This window comes from Perca flavescens, chromosome 10 (genome assembly GCF_004354835.1).
Source record: "Perca flavescens isolate YP-PL-M2 chromosome 10, PFLA_1.0, whole genome shotgun sequence".
Lineage (NCBI taxonomy): Eukaryota > Metazoa > Chordata > Actinopteri > Perciformes > Percidae > Perca > Perca flavescens.
The window spans coordinates 15,588,046-15,614,153 of record NC_041340.1 but is presented as its reverse complement, the minus strand read 5'-3'; the positions used below and the strand labels follow the sequence as shown (position 1 = coordinate 15,614,153).

The window sequence follows — 26,108 nt, the reverse complement described above, 5'->3', positions numbered from 1 at the left end:
TTAAACTGATGAGTACCTTCATAATCTGTCAATATGTTGATTTTATAGTTAACTACTTCACTGATCCCGGCTGAAACAATAACTCCGGTACTTTCTAGTACTGGCCTTGTATTTCACCCTACTGACTGTAGCCTGACATATCTGATACAATGCATCTGCAGAATGGCAGTCAAATGGAGATTTAAAAAAATAATAATTTGATGTTGATTTATTCTTAACAAATGGAAAAATGTACATGCCTTTTAGTGTCATTTTCTACTAAGACAGCTTGTTTTTCTGATGTAAGGAATATGAAGGAGGCTGTTCTTTACTCTGTGACATGTCACCTCCAGACTGCACTGTGCCAGAGACACCGGATGTCAGAGGACACACTGAAAGGGGCTGCCTGCTTTGTTAAAAAAATGTAAAAACCTTTAAGTGACATCAGAGATGCTATTTTCAGAGCTAAAAAAATATCTTGGAATCTAACGTTTTGCCTGTCTAAATAAAAAGTATAAAATAATGGATTGTATTTTTAATGCAACCTTTTTCCAGCCACTTTTGTAATAAAATCAAAATGTCCACACAAAAAAAAAGCACGAGAGGCTCTGTGGCTGTGGACGCTGTCCCTGTCTGTGAGGGGTGGAGGTGGACATCTTCAGGCACCTCAGCAGCCCTGCACCATGCAGCAGGGACACCTCGCCACCTCCAGCCCTTTGGGTCTCCAGCCTCAACGCTCCAAACCTCCAAGCTGAATGTACCTCTTTGAAACTAGTATGTTCAAAACCTGAAGATTTTCTGTAATAAAACAGAATCTTTTAAAGATAAACCAACGTCTTATAGTGCTTTGTTAAACCCACGGCTATGTCAGCAGGTTCTGTCTGATGTAAGGATGTGTGTATGTGTGGGCGGCTGAGAGTGTGTGTTTGTGTGCATTTGACCACATTAAGCAGATGCTGTGTAGTAATGAGATGGCTGAGAGGCTAAGCTGGATCAGCTGAGTGGCTGCATATCAGGACGGCGTACTGCTGCTCTCCTACTGCTCTGTGTGTGGCCTCACATCAAGTGCTGTGAGTCACTGTAGATGAGGTTTATATATATATATATATATATATATATATATATATATATATCTGTTTTCTCCACTTGAGTCTCTGCTGTTAATGAACACTCATCCATTCAGAGTAGTTGTGGGCATAGCAGTGGGGGGGTTGAGTTGAGAAAGGCTCTGTGTATCTGTATGTTCACAATGACACCCTTTCATATTTGTTCGGTTTGAATGTGATTATTGTGTATTAAAGGCTGTACTTAGCATGGGCCAAAGTTGTTGGCTAAAGGGTGTGGATACATTTTCATTTTCTGTTTACAATAGATCTATTCAACACTGTGTGTGCATCTATATTATAGTAGAGCTGAATAAAGTGGGGACGTGAACATGGGAGCCTAACAATCCAGCCTACTGTAGTACAGTCAGCATTATACTGAAGGCATGGAAAACTGCAAAAAGGAGCATGAGGTAGTGTGAAGTTACGGAAAAGTTGGGAGGGAGTTGGCAGTGTGTCAGGAGCAGACTTGAGCTCTGCTCGGTGCAGAGCTGACGCACTAAAGCCCAGAGAGAGAGAGGGAGGGGCGACAGAGAGAGAGAGAGAGAGAGGGAGGGAGAGAGACAGACAGCAGTAGCCAGATGGAGCCTAGTTTGTTTTGAAGTAGCTGCTAAGAGCAGCAGCTACTTGTGTCTGCCAGCACTAGTGTTGTGTGTGTGTGTGTATGTATGAGGGGAAAAGCTCATTACACCCTGTCTGGGCGAGGACAGGAAACCACTGTTTTCTGCTTATGTGGACAGGTCTCTTGTTGTAAGTGTGCTGCTCAGTGTGGAGGCCCTCTGTGCAGCTCAAGGTCAGGAAGATCCAGCAGCAGCCTCCAGGAACTATCCCGTCTGGATCTTGGGACCCACAGAGGCGGGAGGGCACAAGTTTCCCTCTTCCTCGATTATAGGAACACTATGCAGGGCTACAGGACTCTGAAGAGGATATGAGGCCTGAACTACTGTCAATACCTCCCACGACAGCATCAGTTCTCCCAGCCTGATCCTCTGTCAGAGACTAAGGGAATGGGCCCGGCCTCACTGCAGGGGGAGAGAGAGCAGGAGAAAGGGTCCAAGGGGGAGATGGAGGGCTACCGCTGCCTTCTGCAGGCAGGGTCCCAGCTGGAGAGCATTCTGCAGCGTGAGTTAACATGATGCTGACTGTCCTCATTTAACTTCTGTTGGCCGCTAGCAGGCTTTTCAATATAATCCTGTATGTGCTCTGAAACTGTTTCCCATTACAACTACATTTGGCATTGTTATATTCAGCAGACTGAAACCTAAAAGCACTGTAGCCTGCACCATTGAGTTTGATTTGCTGTGCTCATTTGTAACTTCTGAGAACAATTAGAGGAGGTAGAGAGAACTGCACCCTCTAGGTTAGTCAGTATTATTGATGTGCCAGTTCCTGCAGCTTTGCTCCAACACCGGGCCATTGCAGGGATTATGTCAGCTATTTTAAGCCATCACAGATGGATAGATATTCATCCATAGGGATATTTTGTAGCCTGAATATCTGTGGACTGTGGGTTGTAGAGAGTGGAATAGTGATGGAAATAAAATGCATGCTGCTGATGTACTTTTTCGTTGTACCATTTGAACGAAAAAATAGGATGTTCACAAAGCACATAATGCAGCTTTTAATATTCAGGGTATGTTGCTGTGTCATGTATTAAGCTACGAGGCTAATGAACAGTCAACAGTTAAGTCTTTATCCTAAAACAGCAATTGAATATAGTACAGAAAAGGAGAAAGGGTTATGGTCATTTTGATAAAATAATGTCATTAACATAAGAATCATCAAAAACAACATCTCCTTTATCATTTGTCAGTCATCACTCTGAAGGTATATGTCTTGCAAAAGGCAGAAAAAAATGGAGAAAGAAGGTAAGATGATGGACAGAAATAACACCTGATGTGATTGACGACTCCATGGAGGAGCTTCCTCCAGAGGCTAATGTGATTACGTTGGGCTCTTGACAGCCTTGAGTTATTGTTTAATTGATGGGCCTTTGCCTTTTTATGTCTAATGTGGGTTCATTGCACCTGGTCTGGGCTGTGTAGGTAACAGAGACAAGGCCACGCTAAGTTTCTATTCATACCAGGCAAGGTTGTCTTTTCTCTCTGTGTGAAATGTGAGCCTCACTCTCTGGGTTTGTCCTAATCTGTTTACAGAGGATGCAGTGGTGAGCATGAAGAACACACTGCTGTATGAAACAATAACCATAGATTCAGCATTTACTTTATGAGTAAAAACACATGATCCTTTACGTAGCTCACCTATTGCCCTCTCCCTTCTATACCACAAGTGTGTGAGCCTTCTTTGGCTCCTTTAAAAAATTTTAGCATTGCAAAGTAAACCTAGAATATAAACACTACTCGTGACACAGGGCCTTATGACTGTGTTGTTAGGCAACACCCAATAGAAGAGTACAGTCTAAATCTCCCTTTTGGTGTTGTCCTGCTTATCAGTTAAAGTCTGTGTTATACTGTAATCAAGTATTCCAGCTGGTACAGTATACCATGAACAAATATAATTTTCTCTGCAGTGACAGCAGTATGGTCAACACCACACTGTCTAATAATATTGTATGACAGAAAGCCGTGTGAATCATTATGAGTCACCTACAAAGGCCATAGCGCAGTCAAAGTAAAATGTTCTGTCTTCAGTGACTGCATGTTAGCTAGACAACAGTCTTCAACATAGTCTTCAACCGAAAGTTCAATGACCTAAACTTACTGCTGTGTATGCTTTCAAACAGTTATTCACATTGCACACACTTCAACTATCTCCAACACTTCAGTTTTAACTGAAATTCATTGATTACTTTTCAAATGACAGTCCAACTAGGTTTGTCTCTTACACTTGAACTGTTTAACTGCTTTCCGTGTGTATGCATCATAGTCTGTATAATATTAACAGTCTATGGTATAAATTAACTGACTTTTCAGTAGCTTTCATCTCTTACTTTTCAGCTTACAGCTGCTTTCAGCACTAACTCTTCGCCTGTATCACCTGTAGGTCAGTTGCTTACAGGAATCAATGTGAAGCTGAAATTTGAAATGCTTTCAGAACTGACACCTCAACTCCTTTCAGTGCTTAAACATCACTTGATGAGACATTTTAACCTGTTTACCATGTTTGCTCCTGCAAGTTTCAGCATCAATGAGCACAGAGTTGTATTTATAAAGATGTGCTTTTCCAAGTTTTCCAAGTTGTTGATGAATTAACACTATAAAGGCTAGCAGCTCATACAGTAGCATTGGTAAACCAAAAATATTCCTCCTTTCACAGCACAAAATATTTTGATCTATTAGTGTCAAATAACGCTCTAAAAACTACCAAATGTCTTCTAAAATACTCACATTTCTGTCATATGGGCTCCCCAGCCAAATATATGTGAAGCTATTGACTAGGGTTTTACTATCTAAGCCTTTCTGGTCTAAAACCAATCTAGTTTTCCTGTATCCCAGTGGGTAAAATCCACAATTTTCTTTTACCCTTTTCTATCAGAATGCCACCCACCAGTTTAATCCCCTTAGCATTGAAAGCTTTGTTTAGAAAAATATCTCATGACCCAAAACACTATGAGGCTAGGCCTCTGTGTACTATGAACATGTTCATGTGTAAGAGGGGATTTCTGCTCTGCAAGGGATTACATGTTTCTGCTTTTTGGGTCTTAACACTTTAGTTAACATTCAGACAGAAGTCACGTTCAAACAGCCTCAACATGTGTGGGTTTACTATACTTTCAACCTATTTATATTGACGTCTTATGGTGTCTATAAAATGTATACTCACCCCTTTGACATGCCTCATTTTGTAGAGATTTTCCCCACACTAATCACTGTTTAAAAAAAGTCAAATAAAAAAACCATGATTCAATGTAGTAAAATAATAAAAAGCGAAAAAGTACATGGGTGAATGCTTTTTATAGAAGCTGTATGCAATGAATTCAGTGCAGATGGTTATCACTGTTTGGACAACAGAGATAAGCTCCTAGCCGTCAGCTTTGTATGCAGACTGTAAGGATTGCTCTTGGAGTCTAGATCTGTTACTGACTGGCACCAAATCTCTTTTTCCATTCACACTGGCAAACATTCTTCTTTCTCCGTGTGTAAGAGCAGAGGAGTAAACAGAGGTTATTTGACTTTCGCCTGTGCACACCACCCTACATGTCATCTGGAAAGGACATCATGCCAGCTCAAAGAAAACCACAGCATTTCCTACTTTGATAACCTTTAACTGTTTAGAATGAGTGTGTATAAGTGAGTTATTTATGCTAAACAGTACTTTATTCATTCCCTTGTTTGATTGACCGACTACAAGGCATTTAATTTGGCAGTGTCCTTAAATGAATTCCATCATGGGCTGTGCTGGAAGTTGGGCAGCATGAACAGAGAGTACCATATCTCCACAAGTTTATCAACAGCGTTGCAGTTTGCAGCACTGGCTGCTCTTCCTTGATCAAATACAGTAGAGGTCCGCAGTGTGTGTGCTTGTGTATCAGTGTGTTGTTTTTTTTTTTCCATCAACTGGTCCAATAATTTGTTTAGCAGATTATGTCATTGGCGTCTTATTTATGAGCTTGAAACTTACTCATTTACATTACATAAACACATACATTTCACTAGCTCACACATTGTTTTATATAAATAATTTAAAGCACAATATGCCTTTATATTGCACTTATCCCAATGAAAAATGTTAACAACATGGCATCTATTTATTTAATACCTGTCTCAACTTGGCACATGGTATAGATAGTTATATAACTATTCCAGTGCCTCCACACAAGATCTTGCCTCGTGGGGTGTCCCTGATCATGGACAGTGAGGAATCATCCCAAAACCACAAGGGGAACTGATGAATCAACTGAAGGCAGCTGGGACCACAGTTACCAGTGTCTGTGTGTGCACAGTACAGCCATTGGTCCTGCTCTGGCCCAGCTTGGCTCAGCTCCTCTCTGTTACAGATGCATATCAAATATTCAGCAGTTACCAGTAGAGCTCATTGCACAAACCTTGTCACCAACTATAAAAACCGTACAAAATATTAACATGGTGTTTGTCCCTGACATTTTTGTCTTTTGGGCAACCTGCAAAATCAGCAAGGGTCAAATACTTAACTGTATAACTATTAGTGTGTTTCCCCCCAATGTACATACACCCTGACGGACACTGGATGGTTATCAAAAACAACACTGTATATAACTTCTCCTCTCTCATTGGTCCTGCTCTGGCCCAGCTTGGGTTTCAGCAGTTACCAGTAGAGCTCATTTTTTCCCCTCTGTCATTTTTTTAAGCTGTTTTTCTAATTCTCCTAAATCCATTATGGATGAGGAAACAATGAATTGTGAGCAAATTGACTGCCCTGTTGATCTGTTGCATTAACTGCTGAACATGTAGTTTAGTATGGCTCTAATAAGCAAGTGCCCTAACACTACTTAGTTTTCGTTCCTACAGTATGTGTGTTGTTAGTTAATGTTTGGGAGAAAGATGGAAAGTTATATTAAAGTGTCCCTAACTCTGCTTAAGATCTTCCCCTATATGCATTAAATGCAGTAAATGAAATGTGAGCATATGTAAACAGTCTTAACGTGTCGTTGTGTCTGCTTTCTACACATGTGGTTGAGTGATTCTTGGTGCACCAAAGCGCATATGAACTGCACTGACTGCTCTACAAGAGACTGTGTGCATTTATTGGACACTCAGACAAGAACATCAAAGGCACCAAGCATGAGACACCAGGCTATCTGCCAGTTAACTTCACACTACACCAACATCACTTCAGATGCTGTACAGTAAATGAGATAATGCATTTTAATGATGTCATTGTCAAATTTGCACCAGATGCAGGATTTACATCTACCACAGTAAGGCAGCATATATACAGTATCTGCTGATTATTGTCATGGAATAGCAACAATCTATTTTCAGATCAAAGCTGATAGGTATGAGTCTCTAGCACTTTTATGTCAAAACTTCAGTGACAAATGCTTCAGTGGTCTTCACAGTGGAAAAGCCTTTGAAACATTATTTAGGCCAAGTGACTTCATCAGACTGTGGTTTTGTGTGTTTTAGAGACTATGAAACAGCTCTCAGATTCACAATTATTTTATTTTATGTGGACTCACATTTTCAACTTATTGTTTTAATTAAAGTAAAGTTTGGTTTATAGTGGAGACCCTCAGTTTTCTAGTGCACACCAATTCCCTTAGCCGTTATAATTTGTGTGTGTTCTTCCAGAGGTGACTGTCCCTGTAAGCTTGAAGGAGGTGGGAGGCTACATAGAGAAACAGGTGGCATACCTGTCAGGTGAGGCCTTGTTTAGTCATATCTCAATAAGAGTCTTTAGTGACAGGTGGTGTCCCACCTGTACTAATCTCAAAAATAAAATTGATTGCTTATATCTTTCTTCCCAGGGGGCCGTGGGGAAGACTCCAGTGTCATCATCACCCTCCCAGAGTGCTCCGCTTTCAGTGACATTCCCGAAGAAGCTTTAGCCAAAGTCTTTACATACCTCACACTCATCCCTCGGTGCGTCCTCTTTCGTCTATTTCTGTCTGATTCTCTCCCTCTCTCTGACTGTCTGCAGTGCACCAAAAACCCAACGCTTGTATTCTAAGCACAGCTGGTCTTTCCTGCTCCATAGTGTCAGATGTCCTACTGATGCCCTCTATGTCCAAACCTCTTTTTCTCTCCCAATAGATTAGGAAAGTTTACATTGTGTCATGCCATTGCAGTGAATTTTGAATGATAAAGAACTAATGTATGTAGTTGTAAAAGCACCTATAAATGACATGATTTGACTAATTCATCTGCTCTTGACTGGTCTTATCACCAAATCCTCAATAATTGCACACAATGACATTAAAGCTGTATACAATTGCCTAATGTTTCTTGCAGAACCAGACAACCTGGAGTAAAATTTATCATCATTTTAGACCGAAGACTGGATACATGGGCCTCTATCAAAACTGCACTTGCCAGAATAGCAGTGAGTTTAATTTTTTATTTCATCAAGGCCATCTGTTTAGACATCATGTATATGACCGATCGTTGCTTGTGAGCTGCAAAATACAGTAGCTGTGTGCATATGCTACTGATTTATTTATGAATCACTGTCCATGGTGCTGAAAACCTGAGCAGTACCTGCACGGCACCTATCAGCTCAAACAAGAATTTTTTGTGTACATACTATCAAAGGGATTTTCGGCTTCGTGTATAATTCCATGTGGTGTGTAGTTTGAAGAGAAGCGGAAACGCTGTCTGTACTGCATATTGCTGCAAATGAATGAGTAAGCAAAAACTGTGTGATGACGCGGGGTGATGAGGATGAGGAGGAAGGCGGGCGGGAGGGAAACATTGCAGTCAGCGCTGCCACCCTCCGTCTGAGAGGCAGCAGCAGCAGCGGCTGTGGTCAGGCAGCCGGCGTCAGCTGCATACCTTAGCTTGGCACCGATTTCCACCGGACGGACGGGAACTTGCATTTAACCGAGATGGCTTCTAACACCATGTATGATTGCTTTTACCGGCAGGGAATGCCGAAGATCCGCCGGAGCCCGGTAATGAGCTGCTGATTAGTTGTATTCACCGTGTGAAGAGTTTGGGGTGAAGTTTTTGGGCGGGCAGGGTGAATGCGGCAGTGGCACCGACTGCTGTGCGGTGTGTAGCACTGCGGTGCAGAGCGCACATTTGCTTAGTCATGCAACTGGCTGTGTGTGAAACCTCAACAGACCGATGTGTGGCTTTTGAATGCATGTTTATCCTGAAATCAGAAGCTTGAGTTATTGACCCTTCGTGGTCGAGTCAGGATAAATGAATTGCAGAAGTTGCGTCACACCCAAATGCATGCATTATTGGCGATACAGTATTTCAAGACAAGGAAACAATAGGTATATTACAAGACAAAATACATAGGAGGCAACATTGCATATAAATCCTGCTGCAGAGGATGATTTTACATCACTTTACCTATGATGTAAATGTGAAAGTCTGAATTGAGATTTTTGTTTTGGATCAAATTCCTTTATTTTACTTTATTTTTTACAATACAGCTGCAGTAGGCTTGATTAGATTAGATTAGATATACTGCTGTAATACAGTGTAGTATGTAGTTGAGTATGATGTGAGAACTGAGCAGAAATTCCTACACAGTCAGGCAAGGACCTCAAACGACTTGAAGATGAAATGCAGCATATGAAGTGTGAAAAGGGTGAACTGACTGAACCATGAATCCATTAGGCTGACAGTAATCGTCTGAGTGACAGAATGGTTGAGACCTGAAGTCTCTCCTGTTAGATGTGGAGGATTAGAGCTTGTTAATGCTTTTTCTTCTCCGCTCATATCTCTTCCTCTGCATACAGGAGTTAGTCTGTGTTGCACTTTGAGCTTAAATACAAAGTTTTATACCGAATCCACCTTCATATGCAGCATCATCAATATGACAGTGAACATCTCTTCCCTCTTCAAGGCCTCCTTTCCGGGGAACCTTCACTTGGTCTTGGTGCTCCGACCCACCAGCTTCTTCCACCGCACTGTTACTGATATTGGCTTTCGCTTCAGCCAAGAGGACTTCATGCTCAAGATGCCAGTAAGGCAGCTCCTCCTCAGTTACCAAACATGTCCCACATCACAACAAGGTACACCTCGTTCTTGTTACAACCCTGATCTCCATGAGTCAAAATGTTCTGTGGTGGACACAGCCAAGAAAACATGTTGATTTCAGTTTTGAAACAAATACTATCATAAAGTGGGTTATCCTAGGATGTTTCTAATATTCTGGTGATCTAAGTACTTTAATTTGTAAATTATAGGTAAAAAATATCTGATGTTTGTCATGCCATTTCCAAAGACTGTGGCTATTATGAACAACCTCATGGACATGCTAGTGGTTCTAATGACCCTTTAATGACCAATCATACCTCCTCCCTTATGGCAAAGAGATGTACCCAAACTATTTTTCAATTTAATAAAAGAAAATGAATCAATTATGTATTTCAAAAACACTAGGTAAAGATATACATACAAGGGAAGACATGATTATGCCACTCTTGTAACTTTGCTAAAAGCACAAAGTGTTCTTTGTGAGGTCTCAGATTTTGTCTGCACCTTTAGGTGGTGATGCTGAGCTCGGTCACAGACCTGCTGCACTACATCGATGAGAACCAGCTGACTTCAGAGTTTGGAGGCACTTTGGACTATTGTCATAGTGACTGGATTGTTTTACGAACAGTAAGCTACACGTCAATTCTGAAACATACTGGGACCAATGAATATACAGTGTCATTCTTCATCATCTCCCTGTTATTTTATTTTATTTTTTTAGGTTCACCTCTACGACTGAGCCAATATGCTCATGAACATATTGGCACAGTCAAGGATGATACTGTATATTTATTGGTCTCAGTATATACAGTACAGGCCAAAAGTTTGGACACCTTCTCATTCAATGTGTTTCCTTTTTATTTTCATGACTATTTACATTGTAGATTCTCACTGAAGGCATCAAAACTATGAATGAACTCATCTGGAATTATGTACTTAACAAAAAAGTGTGAAATAACTGAAAACCTGTCTTATATTTTAGATTATTCAAAGTAGCCACCCTTTGCTTTTTTATTAATAAGGGATAAAATTCCACTAATTAACCCTGACAAAGCACACCTGTGAAGTGAAAACCATTTCAGGTGACTACCTCATGAAGCTCCTTGAGAGAACACCAAGGGTTTGCATTGTATCAAAAAAAGCAAAAGGTGGCTACTTTGAAGAATCTAAAATATAAGACATGTTTTCATTTATTTCACACTTTTTTGTTAAGTACATAATTCCATATGTGTTCATTCATAGTTCTGATGCCTTCAGTGAGAATCTACAATGTAAATAGTCATGAAAATAAAGGAACACATTGAGTGAGAAACTTTTGGCCTGTACTGTATATATACTGGGATATATATTACCAGTTTGATAAAGCTACTGGTTGAAATTTTTTAAACCTTTCCAGTGTGTAGGATGGTTGTGCTGTGTCTCCCTCCTATATCTTCACCCTAGATACTGATGTGTCTTGGTGCATTGTTGCTGTCAGAAATCCACCAAGGGCTCTATATCTTAAGGACACTGAGACACAGATTGTTCTCCTTTCACGGGTCTCTGTATTTTTTGCTTCGACTACAGGCTATTGAAAGTTTTGCTGTCACAGTCAAAGACATTGCACAGATGCTACAGGGCTTTGGCACCGAGCTGGCAGAGACGGCGCTGTCTGATGAGGGGAAAGCCATCGAGTATCTCCTTGAGTCTCACACTGACAAGTACAGGAAACTCAAGGTGAGCTTTAAAATGTTTTCATACAAGATGCAATTATTCATTTATTTATCGCAATGATAACCAATTTTTGTTTTGCAAAAGGATCTATTTGTATTTTATGAAGTACCATTCTGAATACTGCTCATTTATTATGTAAATATTGCTGTATTTGACAGGATGCAATCAGGTCTGTGTCAAAGGAAGGTCGTCATCTTCTCGCAAGCCTGGAGAGTTCGGGAAAGGAGGATGACTCCCAGTGGGATGTGAGGCTGGACTGGGAGACAGTACAGAGGTAAGGCTGCTCTCTTTGGTTTAAGAAAATGCTCACATTTATAGCCGAATTGTAAACCTCATATACTTTACTAAGCGCTTTACAGTGAATGATGGCAATGTCACCCTGTTTTTTAGGCTTCTTGCTCAGCTCAGAGACATGGAGTCAGCCTTCGATGGCTTCTTTGAGAAGCATCATCTGAAACTCCATCAGTACCTACAATTGCTTAGATACGAACAAAGCTTTCAGGAAGTAAGGACTCCATATATTTATCATGTTTACATGTATGTATGTTTTTGTGTGTTTGTGCCCATATTTTCATACTCCCCAGAGGATAACATCATCATTTTGGGCACTTGATGAGCTATTGCCTTTTGCAGTTCCCAGGCTCAAGTTTTAACGTAGGTTGTAATGCCTCTAGGAGCCACCAGGTTGGCTTTAGACTGGTGTTGTTTTACTTTTTAGTCTGTGTGTATCTGATGGTGTGTGTTTTTTGTCTAGATGGAGTTGTGTCTGGAGCATCTGACGGCTCAGGAGAGGGAGCTGTCCATATCTGTTGACACTCTGGTCCAAACAGAACAGGCTCTCAAAAGGTTGGACAGTCTAGAATCAAACGCACAGGTCAGTGTTAGCAATATTTGAAAATAACAGCACTTATACAGATGCATATAGTGGTTACAGTGTGTCCAAAATAATGGACTCATTCCTTCTTTTATTTCTTTGTTGGCTCAATCAGGAGGTGATGTCTCGAGCTCAGATCATCATCCTTCACGGACACCAGCTATCAGCTGGTCACCACTATGCCATGGCTCTCATCATGCAGCGCTGCAACGAGCTTCGCCACTACTGTGATACACTCAATGCTGCTCTAAAGGCCAAACACACTCGTCTTCTGCAAACACACCAGCTGCTACTTTGTCTTGAACAGGTATTGAGGCGTGTATCTACACACACACAAATACACATCAGCACTCACAGATTTTTATTTTTCAGCGATACACATGTGTTCTCCATCTTCAGGCCCACACTTGGTGTGATGGTGGAGCATATCTGCTGGCCAATCAGCTGATAGATAAGTACCAGTCTAAGGAAGGGGCCCAGGCTGCTTTGAGGGACATTGAGCAGTTTCTGGAGGGGGCCCCGTCTATGCTTAGCTTAGGACCTGACATCCTGGCCATCGAGTACGAGGCTGTCCTCACACCTCAGCTGCAGGTCAGTGACCACAACAATAATTTTGAGATTTTTAGACCATCCACTTGAGCAATAAAACTTGTGAAGCTATTTATTTAACCTTGAAACTAACATAAAACCTGTTTATAAAACTACATGTGTCAAGCATACACAATGACCTTGTTGCAATCATTTCCGTGTTTATGTTTCTCAATACCAGCACTTTTTCTGGATTTTACATCACAATTTAATTTCCTACCTCTGTGTCCTTCTCTCTCTCTGGTAGGCCCAGATAGGGAAAACGCTTGAGAAGCATGCAACAGTGCAGCAGATGATCCAGAGCCGACAGGCTTCTCTAAGAAAGCTGGCTGATAAACACGTGCGACCGATCCAACTGGTGGCCCCCAGGCCTGAAAACCCACCACGTGCCAAGTCCCCGCTCTTCTCCCCAAAACATGGTACAACACACACACACACACACACACACACACACACACACACACACACACACACACACACACACACACACACAGTCATGTCTCAAGAGAAATATTTGAAATAGAGATTGTGTCAGCTCATTCATGTACGCTTGCAGAAAGAATGATCTTTGTTGCAGTTGAATTAGTCTTGCATTGCCAGACCTATCTCCACAGCGCAGTTGAATAAACAACATTTGCCTTTAGTTAGCTGCCCTAGTTTACAGCATGTATAGTAGGCTTTCTTCAAATTAACCATCTCCCTACCACCCTCCCATGTTTCCCAGGCCCAGTATGGGGTCTTGTCCCAGCCCTCATGGCCTGGTACCAATCCCTCCCCTCGCCCCCTCCCCCCCTTGCATCTTTCCTTTAGGGACCATGGTTAAATTAACACATCACAGTAGGCCTAAGGTGTCCTGAATATGCTCTGGGGTTAGCAGGCCACCTTTATAAACAAGCTGGAGCGAGGGTAGAAGGTATAATCAGTCCGCTGGGAAATACCTGACGCCTCTATTAGTCAGGATAGCTGCTATAAAACCATATGTGGTTCATATACATTAAAGAACCTTTCATCTCCCTTTGTGTCTCAAGGGACGTTGCACAAAGCTAACCATATACAGTACAGTGGTACCCAATTAATATTGTATGTGTTATCTGCCGTGTTTTTCTTTTCATTTGAACGTATCTATTGTATCCACTGAATGTGTCTCAATCAATTGGGGCTTTTTCTATGTCCATTCATTTCTTTAAGGTTTTGTTCTTCATGATATGAAGCCATACTAATGAGAGTAATAACAAGAAAGAGAATGAAAGTGATTGTGAACCCCTGGTGATACTAGGGACAGCAGCCATTTAAGAGAGAAGATGAAGGGAAAAGTGGTTAGCTTTGATCGATTGGATTCTGTACATGTATATGTGCACGTATGTATGTATGTATGTATGTATGTATGTATGTATGTGCACACTTGCATGCATACCACTGATGAATGTAACATGGCACATGCGAGGGCTCAGTTGAGCTTGAACTATCATGTAAGGATTCAGCTGCTAGGATCAAAAGCACACTGACAGTCGTGCCAATCGCTGCTTTGGATCTTTACATACTGGTTCCAAGTTGAACCTTTAATGTTAGCATTGATTACCTCAAATGCCAATCATGACTGATTCATGTTTTTTTTTAAGTTACTGGGGAATAAAAAGGTCATAAAAGAAGGGCAAGCAAATCTCTTTGAGGCTATCGTGTTCGCATTGTGCACGCGCTCAATAAATAAAATATTGTTTTGATTTAGTGTGTGTGCTTAATTTAACTAATTAAATCTCTTCAATATGCCTCATCATATTATATAGTAATATACTGTATGTGAATTACACTCATACACTTTGATGAACTGTTGCGGCTAATGATCTGGCTTTTACAGGTGATGGATTGAAGTTTACTTTCGACCTCTCCCTGCCTGGGAAGAGAGCATCCCGAAAGAACCCTAGAAAAGTAAGGAAAAAATGTGTATTTTGTATTTTTAAAATTTTTTTAACTTCCTTTCACTTTCACAGATGCATTGAACCCCCCCCCCAAATGTTTGTCATTTCCGTATCTACCTCTTCCTGTTTGGTCCAATAATTTGTTTGGTATATTAACATTTTCTCCAAATCCAATTGGAAGAGTCAGTGTTGTCCATCTTTTGTGTGTTCAGATAGAGGTGATCCACGACTACCAGGAGAGCCGGAGCTGCGTTTCATACAGTCTGGATGGAGAGGACAGCCCTGATCTCTTGAAGCGGTGAGAAGAAGGCATCTGACCACCCATCTGTCTGTCCTCAGTACTGCTCTTGATGCCGTTGACTTTGTGATTCTCTTTGTTCAGTGCTAATAATGCCCTCTGACTCTCTCTCTGTCTACTTCTCTGTGTCTACTTCTGTATGTGTGTGTGTCACAGTCATGTCATGAGGGAACTCATAGAGACAGAAAGAATCTATGTGGAAGAGTTGCTGTCAGTTCTGCTGGTGAGAGAACACACTTCCCCCACCATTTCTTATGTCACACAAAAATAGTAACACTTTATGGTTAATTCTCCCATGTGTGTACTGTATGTTTGTTATTGATTAAATTACTCCTTATATTTCCTTAATTGTGTTGCTATGATTAAATATTGCAGGGTTACAGGGCTGAGATGGACAACCCAGCTCTGTCAGGGCTTCTGCCTCCGATCCTGCGCAGCAAGAGAGACATCCTCTTTGGAAACATGCCTGAAATCTACAACTTTCACAGCAGGCAAGTGATCAATGCCTCACGTCACATAGGACCTCTTTGAAATACAAAGATAAGTATGTATGTTAAGTATGCAAAAGATTCAAAAAACATTGTCATGAGGAGAGAAATGTGGTTCCAACTTGACTGTTAGCTTTACATTGATTTGGTGGTCAATCAGTGTATAGCTTAACTGATTTAGAAAAATCATTTTGTTATCAAGTGTTACCTTTGAGGAACGGCACTTAGCGATACACATTCCTACCAATGGTGTCACACTATTCCACTGATCTACAGGTGGCGGTAACACTCTAAGACATGCAGCACAGTGCCAGCAAAGGCAGAGAAAAAGAAGACTGCAACCTAGTAAACATGGTTGTAAACACTCTACATGTTTGTTAGACCTCAAGGATACACAAAATATGTTTTGGGTGACTAACACTGAATGTAAAAAGCATGGCCAAATACGCCATGCTACCTGGAAATAAGTGTGTGGTACTGAGAGATATTCATTGATTTCTAATGTTTCTCTAGCGAGATCTTGTGTATATGCTAAAGTTACAAACCAGCAAGCTATGTAGAGGAAAGAGAAGAACATAAAACCTGATGGATTTGTTCAATTAAAGTTATTTATTGAATGGATTGGTCGTAGGTAAATTTACAAATGACAAAAAAGGACTGTTTGTACATGCGAAACACTTATGGGATTAGTCCCATGAAACAGGCGCTGGCTAAGGTCCTAACAGCAGTTATTGTATTAAAGCTGATGCATGGGAGGGTTCGGTTTAAGATGATTGAGATCTAATTCTTGGCCTTTGACCTTTCTGGGAATCCAGGGTTTTCCTTCAGGACCTGGAAGGATGCCTGGAGGCTCCTGAAAGTGTGGGAGCTTGTTTTCTGGAGCGGGTAAATTGTTAAATGTTATGTTGCGTAGCTTTTTTATATTTTGATTATTCTTGCATCATTTGTTTCCAAATTTTTCAAACAGATGTCTCTTTCCTGTCTCCCCAGAAAGAGAGTTTCCAAATGTATGAATGCTACTGTCAGAATAAGCCACGCTCTGAGGCGCTGTGGAGACAATTCTCAGACTGTGGCTTCTTTCAGGTCAATTTTGCCATGATTTCACTTTCAAACAGCAATTTTTGTCTGATTCATTTACTGTTTTGGTGCCATGCAAGATAGGTTTACAATATTTTAAGTACTGTTTGTTTTATACTAAACTTCTACTGTTAATAGAAACTGAGTAATACAGCTAGGTAGTTTTACAGTTACAATTAAAAAGCCATCATTGACCAACTTTTTATTCATTGTGCTTGCATTTGTCTTCCTTGTGAAGGAGTGTCAAAAAAAGCTGGAGCACAAACTGGGCCTGGATTCCTACCTGTTGAAACCAGTCCAACGCCTCACCAAATATCAGCTGCTGCTTAAGGTTAGACAGGGGGTGGTGTCATACCATAGACATGCAGAAAAAGTCAATGGCCTTCATCATGTATGTGAGACAGAAGATTTTAGGCCATATTTTTCATAAAATTGGCCTTAAATGTGTAGTTCCAATCAGCAAATACAGCAAATAATATCTTAAGTGTATTCAAAAATTCTCTGTGAATAAAAATAAATAAAAATCCACATTCAGATCTGCTGTCCCAAACATGTAGCAATTCATTCAGATTCCCCTCTTTATTTTATGTATTCACCACTAGAGTTCAATGTTATAGCTACTGTGTTTACTGTATGTGTGGTTTTGCATGAATTTGTGTTTGTGTTCTTTTGTTTGTGTGCTCAGGAACTTCTGAAACACAGCCCAGATTGCGAGGGGACTTCAGAACTGCAGGGGGCATTAACAGCAATGCTGGACCTGTTAAAATCAGTCAATGACTCTATGCATCAGATAGCCATCACAGGATATGAGGTGGACATTCTCATTTCCTAAACTTGAATTAACGTTCTCTAATGTACATTTTTACAGAGAATATGTTAAAAACAAAGGCTCACACATAAATTCCTCTTTCCATCATATGTAGGGTGACATTTGCGAGCTGGGCCGTGTGTTGATGCAGGGTTCGTTCAGTGTGTGGATCAGCCATAAGAAAGGACCCACACGCATGAAGGAGCTAGCTCGCTTCAAGCCGATGCAGAGACACCTCTTCTTGTACGAGAGAGTTCTGCTCTTCTGCAAGCGGAGGGAGGAGCACGGAGACGGCTGTGACAAAACCCCCTGCTACAGCTTCAAGCACTGTCTCAAGGTTGGTCTGTGTCTTTGTTTGTTTGAGTCTTAGAGGAATACACCAGTCTTTTTGGAACATCGGCCAATATTGGTTAAAATCAGTGGTGGAATATAACCAAGTACACTTACTCAAGTACTGTACTTTTTAGGGTACTTGAGTATTTCCATTTTATGCTACTTTATACTTCCACTCCACTACGTTTTGGAGGCAAATATTGTATTTTTTGTGCACTACATTTAATTGACAGCTTTAGTTACTAGTTACTTTGCAGATGTAGATTATTAATACAAAATAGAAATCAAATAATACATTATGATGTATTATTATATGTTTAGTTACCCAGCAATATATAAAGTAATTCAAATTGGCCCAATGTTAGCAGCTGTAACATTAAAGTGATAAACACATTAATGCAGCAACAATTCAGTAATCCAGTAATTCAGTATATATGAATCTGAAATACGCCATTCTACACAATGAGTACTTTTACTTTTGGTACTTTAGGTATATTTTGATGCTAATACAGAGTAGTTTTACACTGTATTAATGCTGGTTTTACTTAGACCTGAATGCTTCCTCCACCACTGGTTAAAATATGTTAAAATATGTTTTGACCATGAATACCAAAAAACAAAAATTTCGTTAGTTGAAATCACTTATTCCAGTACTGTGTGCTGCTATGTAAGCATACAGTACTGTACAATATGTGGAGTGACTAGTGATGTCTAAAGTGTGAGAAAATGCCATGTTGCTCCAAAGCAAATTCTAAGTGATTTTAAATGTCAGTTTGTTAGTGGGAGGTAGGTTAAGTTAATATAAAATATCACAAGGAGAGTTATTAAATACTTTTGTGGATAAACTCAGACTTGTTTTTACATAAGAACAAACTATTGCTGTGCCTGAAATCACTCTTTATTTGCTACCTATCAAGCTATACTTACATCCTGCCATTTTATCTGAGTGTCAGAATGCTAAGTGTGAAATGTATGCACTATGTAGTGTCCATAGCATACTGTTCTACATTAACAATTTCTGACTTTGATGTGTAAATTACTAGACAGCAGCGAATGAGTAAACAAGAAGACCAGAAAGTCATTTTAAACACAGCTTATGTAGAGTTAAAAAACATAATGCTATGAATGGATTTCTCATGGTGGTTTCCTAATTGACACATCCAAAAAACGGTTGGCGTAACACTTATAACTTATTATGACAACAGTTTATTACTTGGTTAAAGTTAATCACATATAATCACTCATTACCCCTGTCACTAACATGATCTATACTTAGGTTTAATCAAGTGAATGATCTACTGGAGACACTTAGTTGATGTTGGCGTCTGTGTTGTTACCTTTAAACATGTGTAAGCTGCCCAGCTGGCCACAGAACCTGATGTACTGTATTGTTATGAGACTTCTTTTGTTGTATGTGTTGATGTGCGGAGGGTGTTGCAGCAGGTGTCACACCAACAGCTGCTGCTCTTGATTTATTATTGAGGATGTTGGGAGGAAGCAGTTGCACAGCGGAGGTGTGTGTGTGAGTGTTTGTGTTCTGACAGGACAGATGTGTTAAATGATGTAAGTCTGATGTACGATGTGCTGTTTGTGCTGCTCATCCTAATGCTGTGTGTGTGTGTCAGTGTAAACAGTGTATGTCTCTTGGCAGATGACTGCTGTGGGGATCACAGAGAACGTCAAGGGGGAGGTGAAGAAGTTTGAGATCTGGTACAGTGGCAGGGAGGAAGTGTATGTGGTTCAGGTAAGGAGTCGAATGAAGTTTAATGCCAGCATTGCCAGTAGTTGAAATACAGTACGTCGCTGATGGTTTATTACTTATTTTATTTATTTGTTTATTTATTACTGCTTTTATAAACTGAACAGTAAATAGAGGTTTAACAAAAAGAAATGGCAACATTTTAGCTGCAAATGTAGATAGAAATATATACAGTACATAATACTGTAATCCACTGACCATCTGTTTTAATGTTTCTGTTGTCTCTCAGGCTCCTACATTGGAGGTGAAGATGGCCTGGCTCAATGAGCTACGCAGAATCCTGACTAACCAACAGAAGCTGCTCAGAGGTCTGTGAATAACAGAAGAATAATAATAAGTTAATCTGGGAATAAGAATCTAAGTGTATCTAAGGTCCACTTACTTGATTCCGTGCTTTGAACTGCATCAAACGGCCCAAGAGCACGAGAGGTGGTTGGAAGCTCTGAAAATGTACTATTCTCAACAGTAGACATATGTTTTCACCATCTGCACATCTTCATATCTCACAAAAAACATAAAAATATGCAAAACAAATATGGTGGAAATATGGTCATATATAATCATTCAAGCCCATTCCTGTCTCGCCATATATACTTGAATGCACGAATACACACGCTCACATATATACATACACACACATCTATACGTAGTATTCAGTGAGGTATTTTCTTTAGGTCTGCTATGGTAGAAGGGACAAAGCTCCTGTATCTACGGCCAGATGGAAGCAATGTGAAGTTTGGATTATGGGTGGGATCTCTATCTCTGCCACTTTTAAAGAATAAACATACATGTTTAAAACTAAAGTTAATATTCAAGTTGAAAATCAAATGATAACCTGCACTGAAAATAAAATACATTAGCTCCTTTCTCTTTTCACAGATGAAGCATATCAACATGGCCAAATGGTTGGACACATACCGCTTTCTCCACCACTCTCTGAGAGGTCAGTGTTTACTGGTTGTTTACTGATACAGTATTTGCAGTCGTGTGTTAAGTGCATGACTGTAGGCTATAGTTGCACAAACACACACAGGCATATGCAAAACACACACTGGCACTACTATCAGCATTTGCTGAGTTTTCATATCTGATCACAGCTTGAGTGAAAGTGATGATATCATTTCACGTTGCCCTGGTAGAAGCTTTGTGTGTTAGTGGTGTGTGAGAACGGGCGCAGGCCCAACTCTGTCCACTGCTGTCTGGTTGCCTATCCCCACTCCTCCCATCCCCCACCTGCAGGGGCATGCGGCCATCCAGAGGGGTACCTAGGGGCTGTCTGCCGGGGCTAGACTTTGTCTCGCTGTCTGCTGATGTGTTTCTGTGCCTGCGTTCCCGGAGCCCCCGTCCCCGAAGCCCCCGGCAACAGCCCCGGCCGCGCCCCGGCCAACGCCCCGGCCACCGCCCCGGCCACCGCCCCCAGCGCCATTGACCTGTCCTAACGCTCAGTGGTAAACTCAGCCTGGCTCACCTCGCCTTGTCCTGGCATGACCCACCCAGCCCGGCTTGGGGACCAAAAACCCAGGGCTGCTGTGTTTGCATACTGATCGTCACCTGCACCCCCTTTTTATAACCTCCATTCTGGTTCATATCTGACCCCCACACTCCCTCCCCACTTTGAAAGGCCTGTGTCTAGCAGCTCCTCCATTGCATTTCTAACATGGTATCGAAAAACAATTGCTCTTGCTATTTTGCATGTAATACAAAGGGCAGACAAAAAGACGAGTTTTGGTTTTCATCCCATGATTTTTCATAATTTCCTATACGGCTGGTTTTTAAAATAGGGCTGGTTTTTTGAGATCTAATCAAGCTACAGTAGAATTTGCTTTCAAGGAACATTCTTACTTAGCATTTAATAATGGAGTGACCAAATCTCTAAATTTGGATCTTGATAAATCGAGACCAGAGCTTCCCTTGTGTTGACACATGCTGTGTTACTTCCTACTTTTACAGAGAAGCTTGCAGATGGCTGATCTGTGCTCTGTGCTGCTGTCTGGCTAGTGCCTGAATGGCTGTGTGAAAAAACAGAAACAGGACAGAGTTGTTCCTTGACACTGATCTGGGGCCAGCTATGCTGTTGGAGGTGTGGATCAGAGCTGACCCTAGATTGTGTGACTGAGGATAACATCTATCCTGAGCTGGTCTGCCGACTGTGTTAAGCATTTGGTGACGCTTTGGTGTTATTTTGTGTTGTTCCACCAGCAAGCAGCAGAGGGTGTCAGTGAGCTCGGAGGACACTGAGTCAGGGAGGAGCAGTCCAGACCCCCAGCCTCACTCCCCTAAACACCAGCACAACCGCAAGAGTGAGTAAATCTAGTCCACACACAGCTATGCCACAATCAAGTACTGTAGATACTTAGAAACTAAATCACAGAAAATGTTATGGGAATTAATGCAAATCATACATGCTTGGCACAGAATTGTACTACTGTTGCTGATTTTCTTCATAATTTCTAACTGATGTAGATATTTGACTTTTCCCCCCTCAGCAGTTCAGGTGTACTTTAACCTGAAGAACCAGGTACATCAAGGAATTTTGGGGAAAAAGATCCAACCACTGAGATTAGCTTTTGATTCTACGTTCTTGTTTATTTCCCAGTAAGTGACAAAGGGGTCTTTATAATCGATATAGTAACTAAGTATCTACATGGTGCCTTTAAGGTGTAGTGTTTGGAGAAATGCGTTCATGAATACCTGTAACAGCCTAACGTGTGTTTCACAGGTTGGCCCGGAGCTCATCACTCGGTAGACATCTGTGAGGGTCTGGAGAAGTGGTCTGGAGGTCGGGACACCTTCCACCCATCTGACACAGAGGAGGAGGTTTTGATGCAACTGGTGAGACCGACAGTGGTGGAAGAAGTACTCGGATCTTTGACTTAAGTATAAGTAGCAATACCATTTTGAGAAAAATTCTGTTACAAGTTGAAGTCCTGCATTCAAAATAACACTTACTTAAATGTTCAAAAGTAATTGCATCAAAATATACTCAAAGTTTTAAAAGTAAAAGTACTCATTATGCTAAAAAAAAATATTTTGTTATATCACTGGATTATAGTTATTGATGCATTGATGCAAAATCAGTCAATGTAGTGAAGTAAAAAATATACAATAGCCTTTTTGCTTCCAAAATGTAGTAAAGTATCAGAAAGTAGAAATACCCAAGTAAAGTACAAGTACAGTACTTGAGTAAATAAAAGTACTTTATACCACTGGAGACCGAATACAGTTACATTATGCCTGAGCCAAGTAGCTGTAGCTCGACTTCAGATGGTTCAAAATGCTGTAGCCTGTCTTACAACAACGATTAAGAGCACGGAGCACATTCATTCAGTGTTGGCCTTTCCTCACTAGCTACCTATCAAGGACTCTACATGGTAAAGCCCCTAACTAGTGTATATTTCTTTTTGTGTCCATATAGTAATTTAAAGTCTCTCAGGTCAGCAAACTAATGTCTATATTATGTTCCCATAGTCAAGTTTAAATGTAAAAACAGCATGCATCTCTTTAGCACCAGGTCATCCAATTTAAATGAAATACTTTCTTTAAATACACTTTATCATTATCACTACCTTTATGAACAAATATTTTTTCACACTTTTGTTTTACATTATTTGTGTTTTAATTCTATGTTGTGGTTGTTGTTTATGTTACTATCCTGCCTCTTTGATATTTTGTGCTCAATGTCTTAACTTATAAATAAGACTTTACTTACTTTGTTCCTGACAGTTTTCCTTTTGTCCTAGTCTCCAGGCAGATACAGGGCTCTGGCTGACTGCCTTCAAAATGGACCAGACAGCATTATCATCAAATGTGGAGACGTCATCCAACTGCAGTGTGAAGACAACAAGGGACACTGGTGAGTTCTCAGCCTTTCAATGTGGCTTAGTGATCAGCCAAACTATCCCATATGTGAAAGGGTACAGCATATAGCAAAAGTAACTTTTACATTTAAAAGCAAATGTAAAGCTGAACATGGTAACAGTTTATTTATCTAATTCCTCCCCCTTTTTCCTTCTTACCTGTTCTTGACTTTCCTTCATCCTTCAGGCTGGTGAAAAACCTGAGTCGGCGACAGGAGGGCTTCATAGCAGCTGCCAGCCTGCGGCTGATTCTAGTAGACAGCAGTCGAGCACACTCCTCCAGACTAGGGGGTAAAGAAAAGACATGGACTTCCAAGATGACAATACAATGTTGAGCCATAGTATTTCTTTACTTTGATTATCTTTTTTAAAGTGTGTATATTTTCTTGTAGACCCAGGGAACCTGAAGCCGAGAAAGCTCAGCTCCCCGTAGAGAAGAAATCACAGAATGTGAATCTAATATGTACCTGTGGATGATGAACAGAAGGAAAAGGTTGAGCCATAGCTGTCTCAATTACTGATCAGCCACCCACTCCTCACTCCTTGGTGACGTCTGCTTTCTCCAGCACAATCATTAAAGAGAAATATGTGGGACTCCAGATACCTGATTTTCTTCCAGGTTATGATTGACAATCTACTGGGCTTGTGTTTTCTGATAGTGAAGGTGTGCTGTGGCACCAGTGCAAAGGCTCAGGAACTGCTTAGCCCTCTTGGACAATCAACAGCCGATTTTTGGACCCCAATTGGTCTTCCTCTTTTCTGATTGGTGTGGAGAATCTTCCATTTGTAATACACATAAAGTCAGGATGTGAGGTTGCTGCTGTAGCAGTTTGTCATTTCTCAATCTGTGAAACCCTTCCTCATTCCAGCTAGTATTCGGGATTCTAGTATCTCCGATTGTTTGTTCCTGTTTGTCTTAGTGTGTGCTGGATGGATGGTAGCCCAGGATTTTCCTGAAACATTTCTTAAAACAGAGACTTTTGTACATATACTATATCATTTTTAACATTTATTGTACCTCAGTGTTTCATCTTTGTGTAGTTAGTTGACATTTATCCATTGAATTACTTCATTGTATTTTTCTTACATCTCATTCCTTAAGGCACCAATCTTCTGTATAGTCTAGGAGTTAGAATGCCAAAATGTGCCATGCCATAATGCCTTTTTTATTCCTGCTCTTTTGGAGTCTCTTGTATGTACTGTTTGCAAAATCAAATACTCTGTTATTGCTTTAACCTGACCTCACAGATATTCAAAAGGCACTTTAATAAGGTGGATAGACGTGAGAAACAAAAAAATCCACCTACTGTCTACTGAATGTGTGCTTTTCTTGCCGCTTTACCTCTCTTACTGTGTATTTCCTCTTAGTCATGCTGTTATTTCCTTTGTTTATTCTTGAATGTATGATGTGTTAGGGAGTCATGGGAGACATAACCCTCTGCATGCAGAGAGCAGTTGACATGTCAGTGATGGTAATGTAAGACAAAAGCAGACATGATGAATATTGATGGAAATGTATTCCTCAGTGTAGAAGAAACAGAGAGAGAGAGAGAGAGAAAGAGAGAGAGAGAGAGAGGGAGATTATCCTCCATGTACCCCTCCCTCACGGAGGCAGATTGCTTCCTCCTCACCATTACAGCTCAGTTAATCTCAAGTTCCCCATTAAAAGGGATCATACAGCCAACGTGAAATATACCCTCTGTGTCAAACTCTTAATTAAATATTGATTGCAGACTTATATGAATTTACAACGTCAAATCGAGGCCCCAGTCGGAGGCCTGCCTTTGATTCACTGTTTTTGATATGGAAATGAGTCTATAAAGCAGCAGGGGCTGCTCCGCACTACACATTTCCAATGTTGTTTGTTTATGTATTTTGCTGTCATGTTGTTCCTATATATTGAGAGGTATCTGTGCAGCTCCGAATATAATTACATCTCTATTTTTTACAGGAACTACGCTTGACAGCATATCAAAAACCCATTTTATTTATTTTTTAGCTTATATGATGAAGTCAGATGGTTTCTTTGTAACTTTAATCCAAAATGCTGCAGATTTTGCACAGATTTTCCTGGTTGGAAAACAAAACAAAAAAAATCCTGCTTAAAATATGTGTGTGTCCTGATGAGCCAAGTAGCCTGAGCTTGTCGCTGAATGTTTCTTTAAGATGAAAATGCATGGCAACTGAACAATGAGCAGGTTTGTATTGTTAGACAGTCACTGTCTTAAACTGGCTTAGCAATAATTGTTTTAGTAATTGAAATAATTCAATACTTGTTTTAACATATGTATGATATGTTTGGCTGAAAACTAAAGCTGTTCCTTTTCATGCACCCTGATTTACTCTATTAATTATGTGTTCTTGTTTTAATGGAAGCCAATTAACATAATAAAGTTGTGCAGACTTTGCTCTTTTTGTGAGTTTTTGTTCAGATATCACTTGAAGTAAGGATTTCTAAAGATCCATTTTGTTTCTCTGCTACACTACTTGGGTAGTGACAGTGCACACAATCAGTGCGTTGTAGCGTCTTGTAGACAAGAATTTACTTGTTTCATTTTGTTTAATACAGAAGCACATACCAAATCATGAAAGTGTCTTTAAAACATTTTAAACAATTTTATTTTTACCTGTACATTCTTTATAATGTAGACTGCTTCTGTAATTATTGGTATGGTGGAATTTGGTCATTCAGTCAATATAAATTACAGTTTTTTTTTAGTTATA

The 26,108-nt window shown here is 40.4% G+C and overlaps 1 protein-coding gene across 1 annotated transcript; it reads left to right on the top strand.

Annotated features, from left to right (window-relative positions):
- Positions 1-1,650: 1,650 nt before the first annotated feature.
- Positions 1,651-25,792, top strand: mcf2a (MCF.2 cell line derived transforming sequence a). The gene is made up of 30 exons (XM_028589290.1): positions 1,651-2,204; positions 7,313-7,381; positions 7,489-7,603; positions 7,973-8,063; positions 9,540-9,659; positions 10,184-10,300; positions 11,240-11,389; positions 11,545-11,660; positions 11,777-11,891; positions 12,141-12,260; positions 12,376-12,567; positions 12,660-12,851; positions 13,096-13,267; positions 14,704-14,774; positions 14,977-15,062; positions 15,219-15,285; positions 15,438-15,553; positions 16,366-16,435; positions 16,541-16,633; positions 16,866-16,958; positions 17,313-17,438; positions 17,551-17,772; positions 19,420-19,512; positions 19,757-19,835; positions 20,407-20,470; positions 21,727-21,827; positions 22,247-22,359; positions 23,268-23,380; positions 23,572-23,675; positions 23,758-25,792. Exons 1-30 carry the CDS (start codon positions 2,090-2,092, stop codon positions 23,859-23,861), a joined length of 3,399 nt encoding a protein of 1,132 aa, XP_028445091.1. The 5' UTR covers positions 1,651-2,089; the 3' UTR covers positions 23,862-25,792.
- Positions 25,793-26,108: the final 316 nt, after the last annotated feature.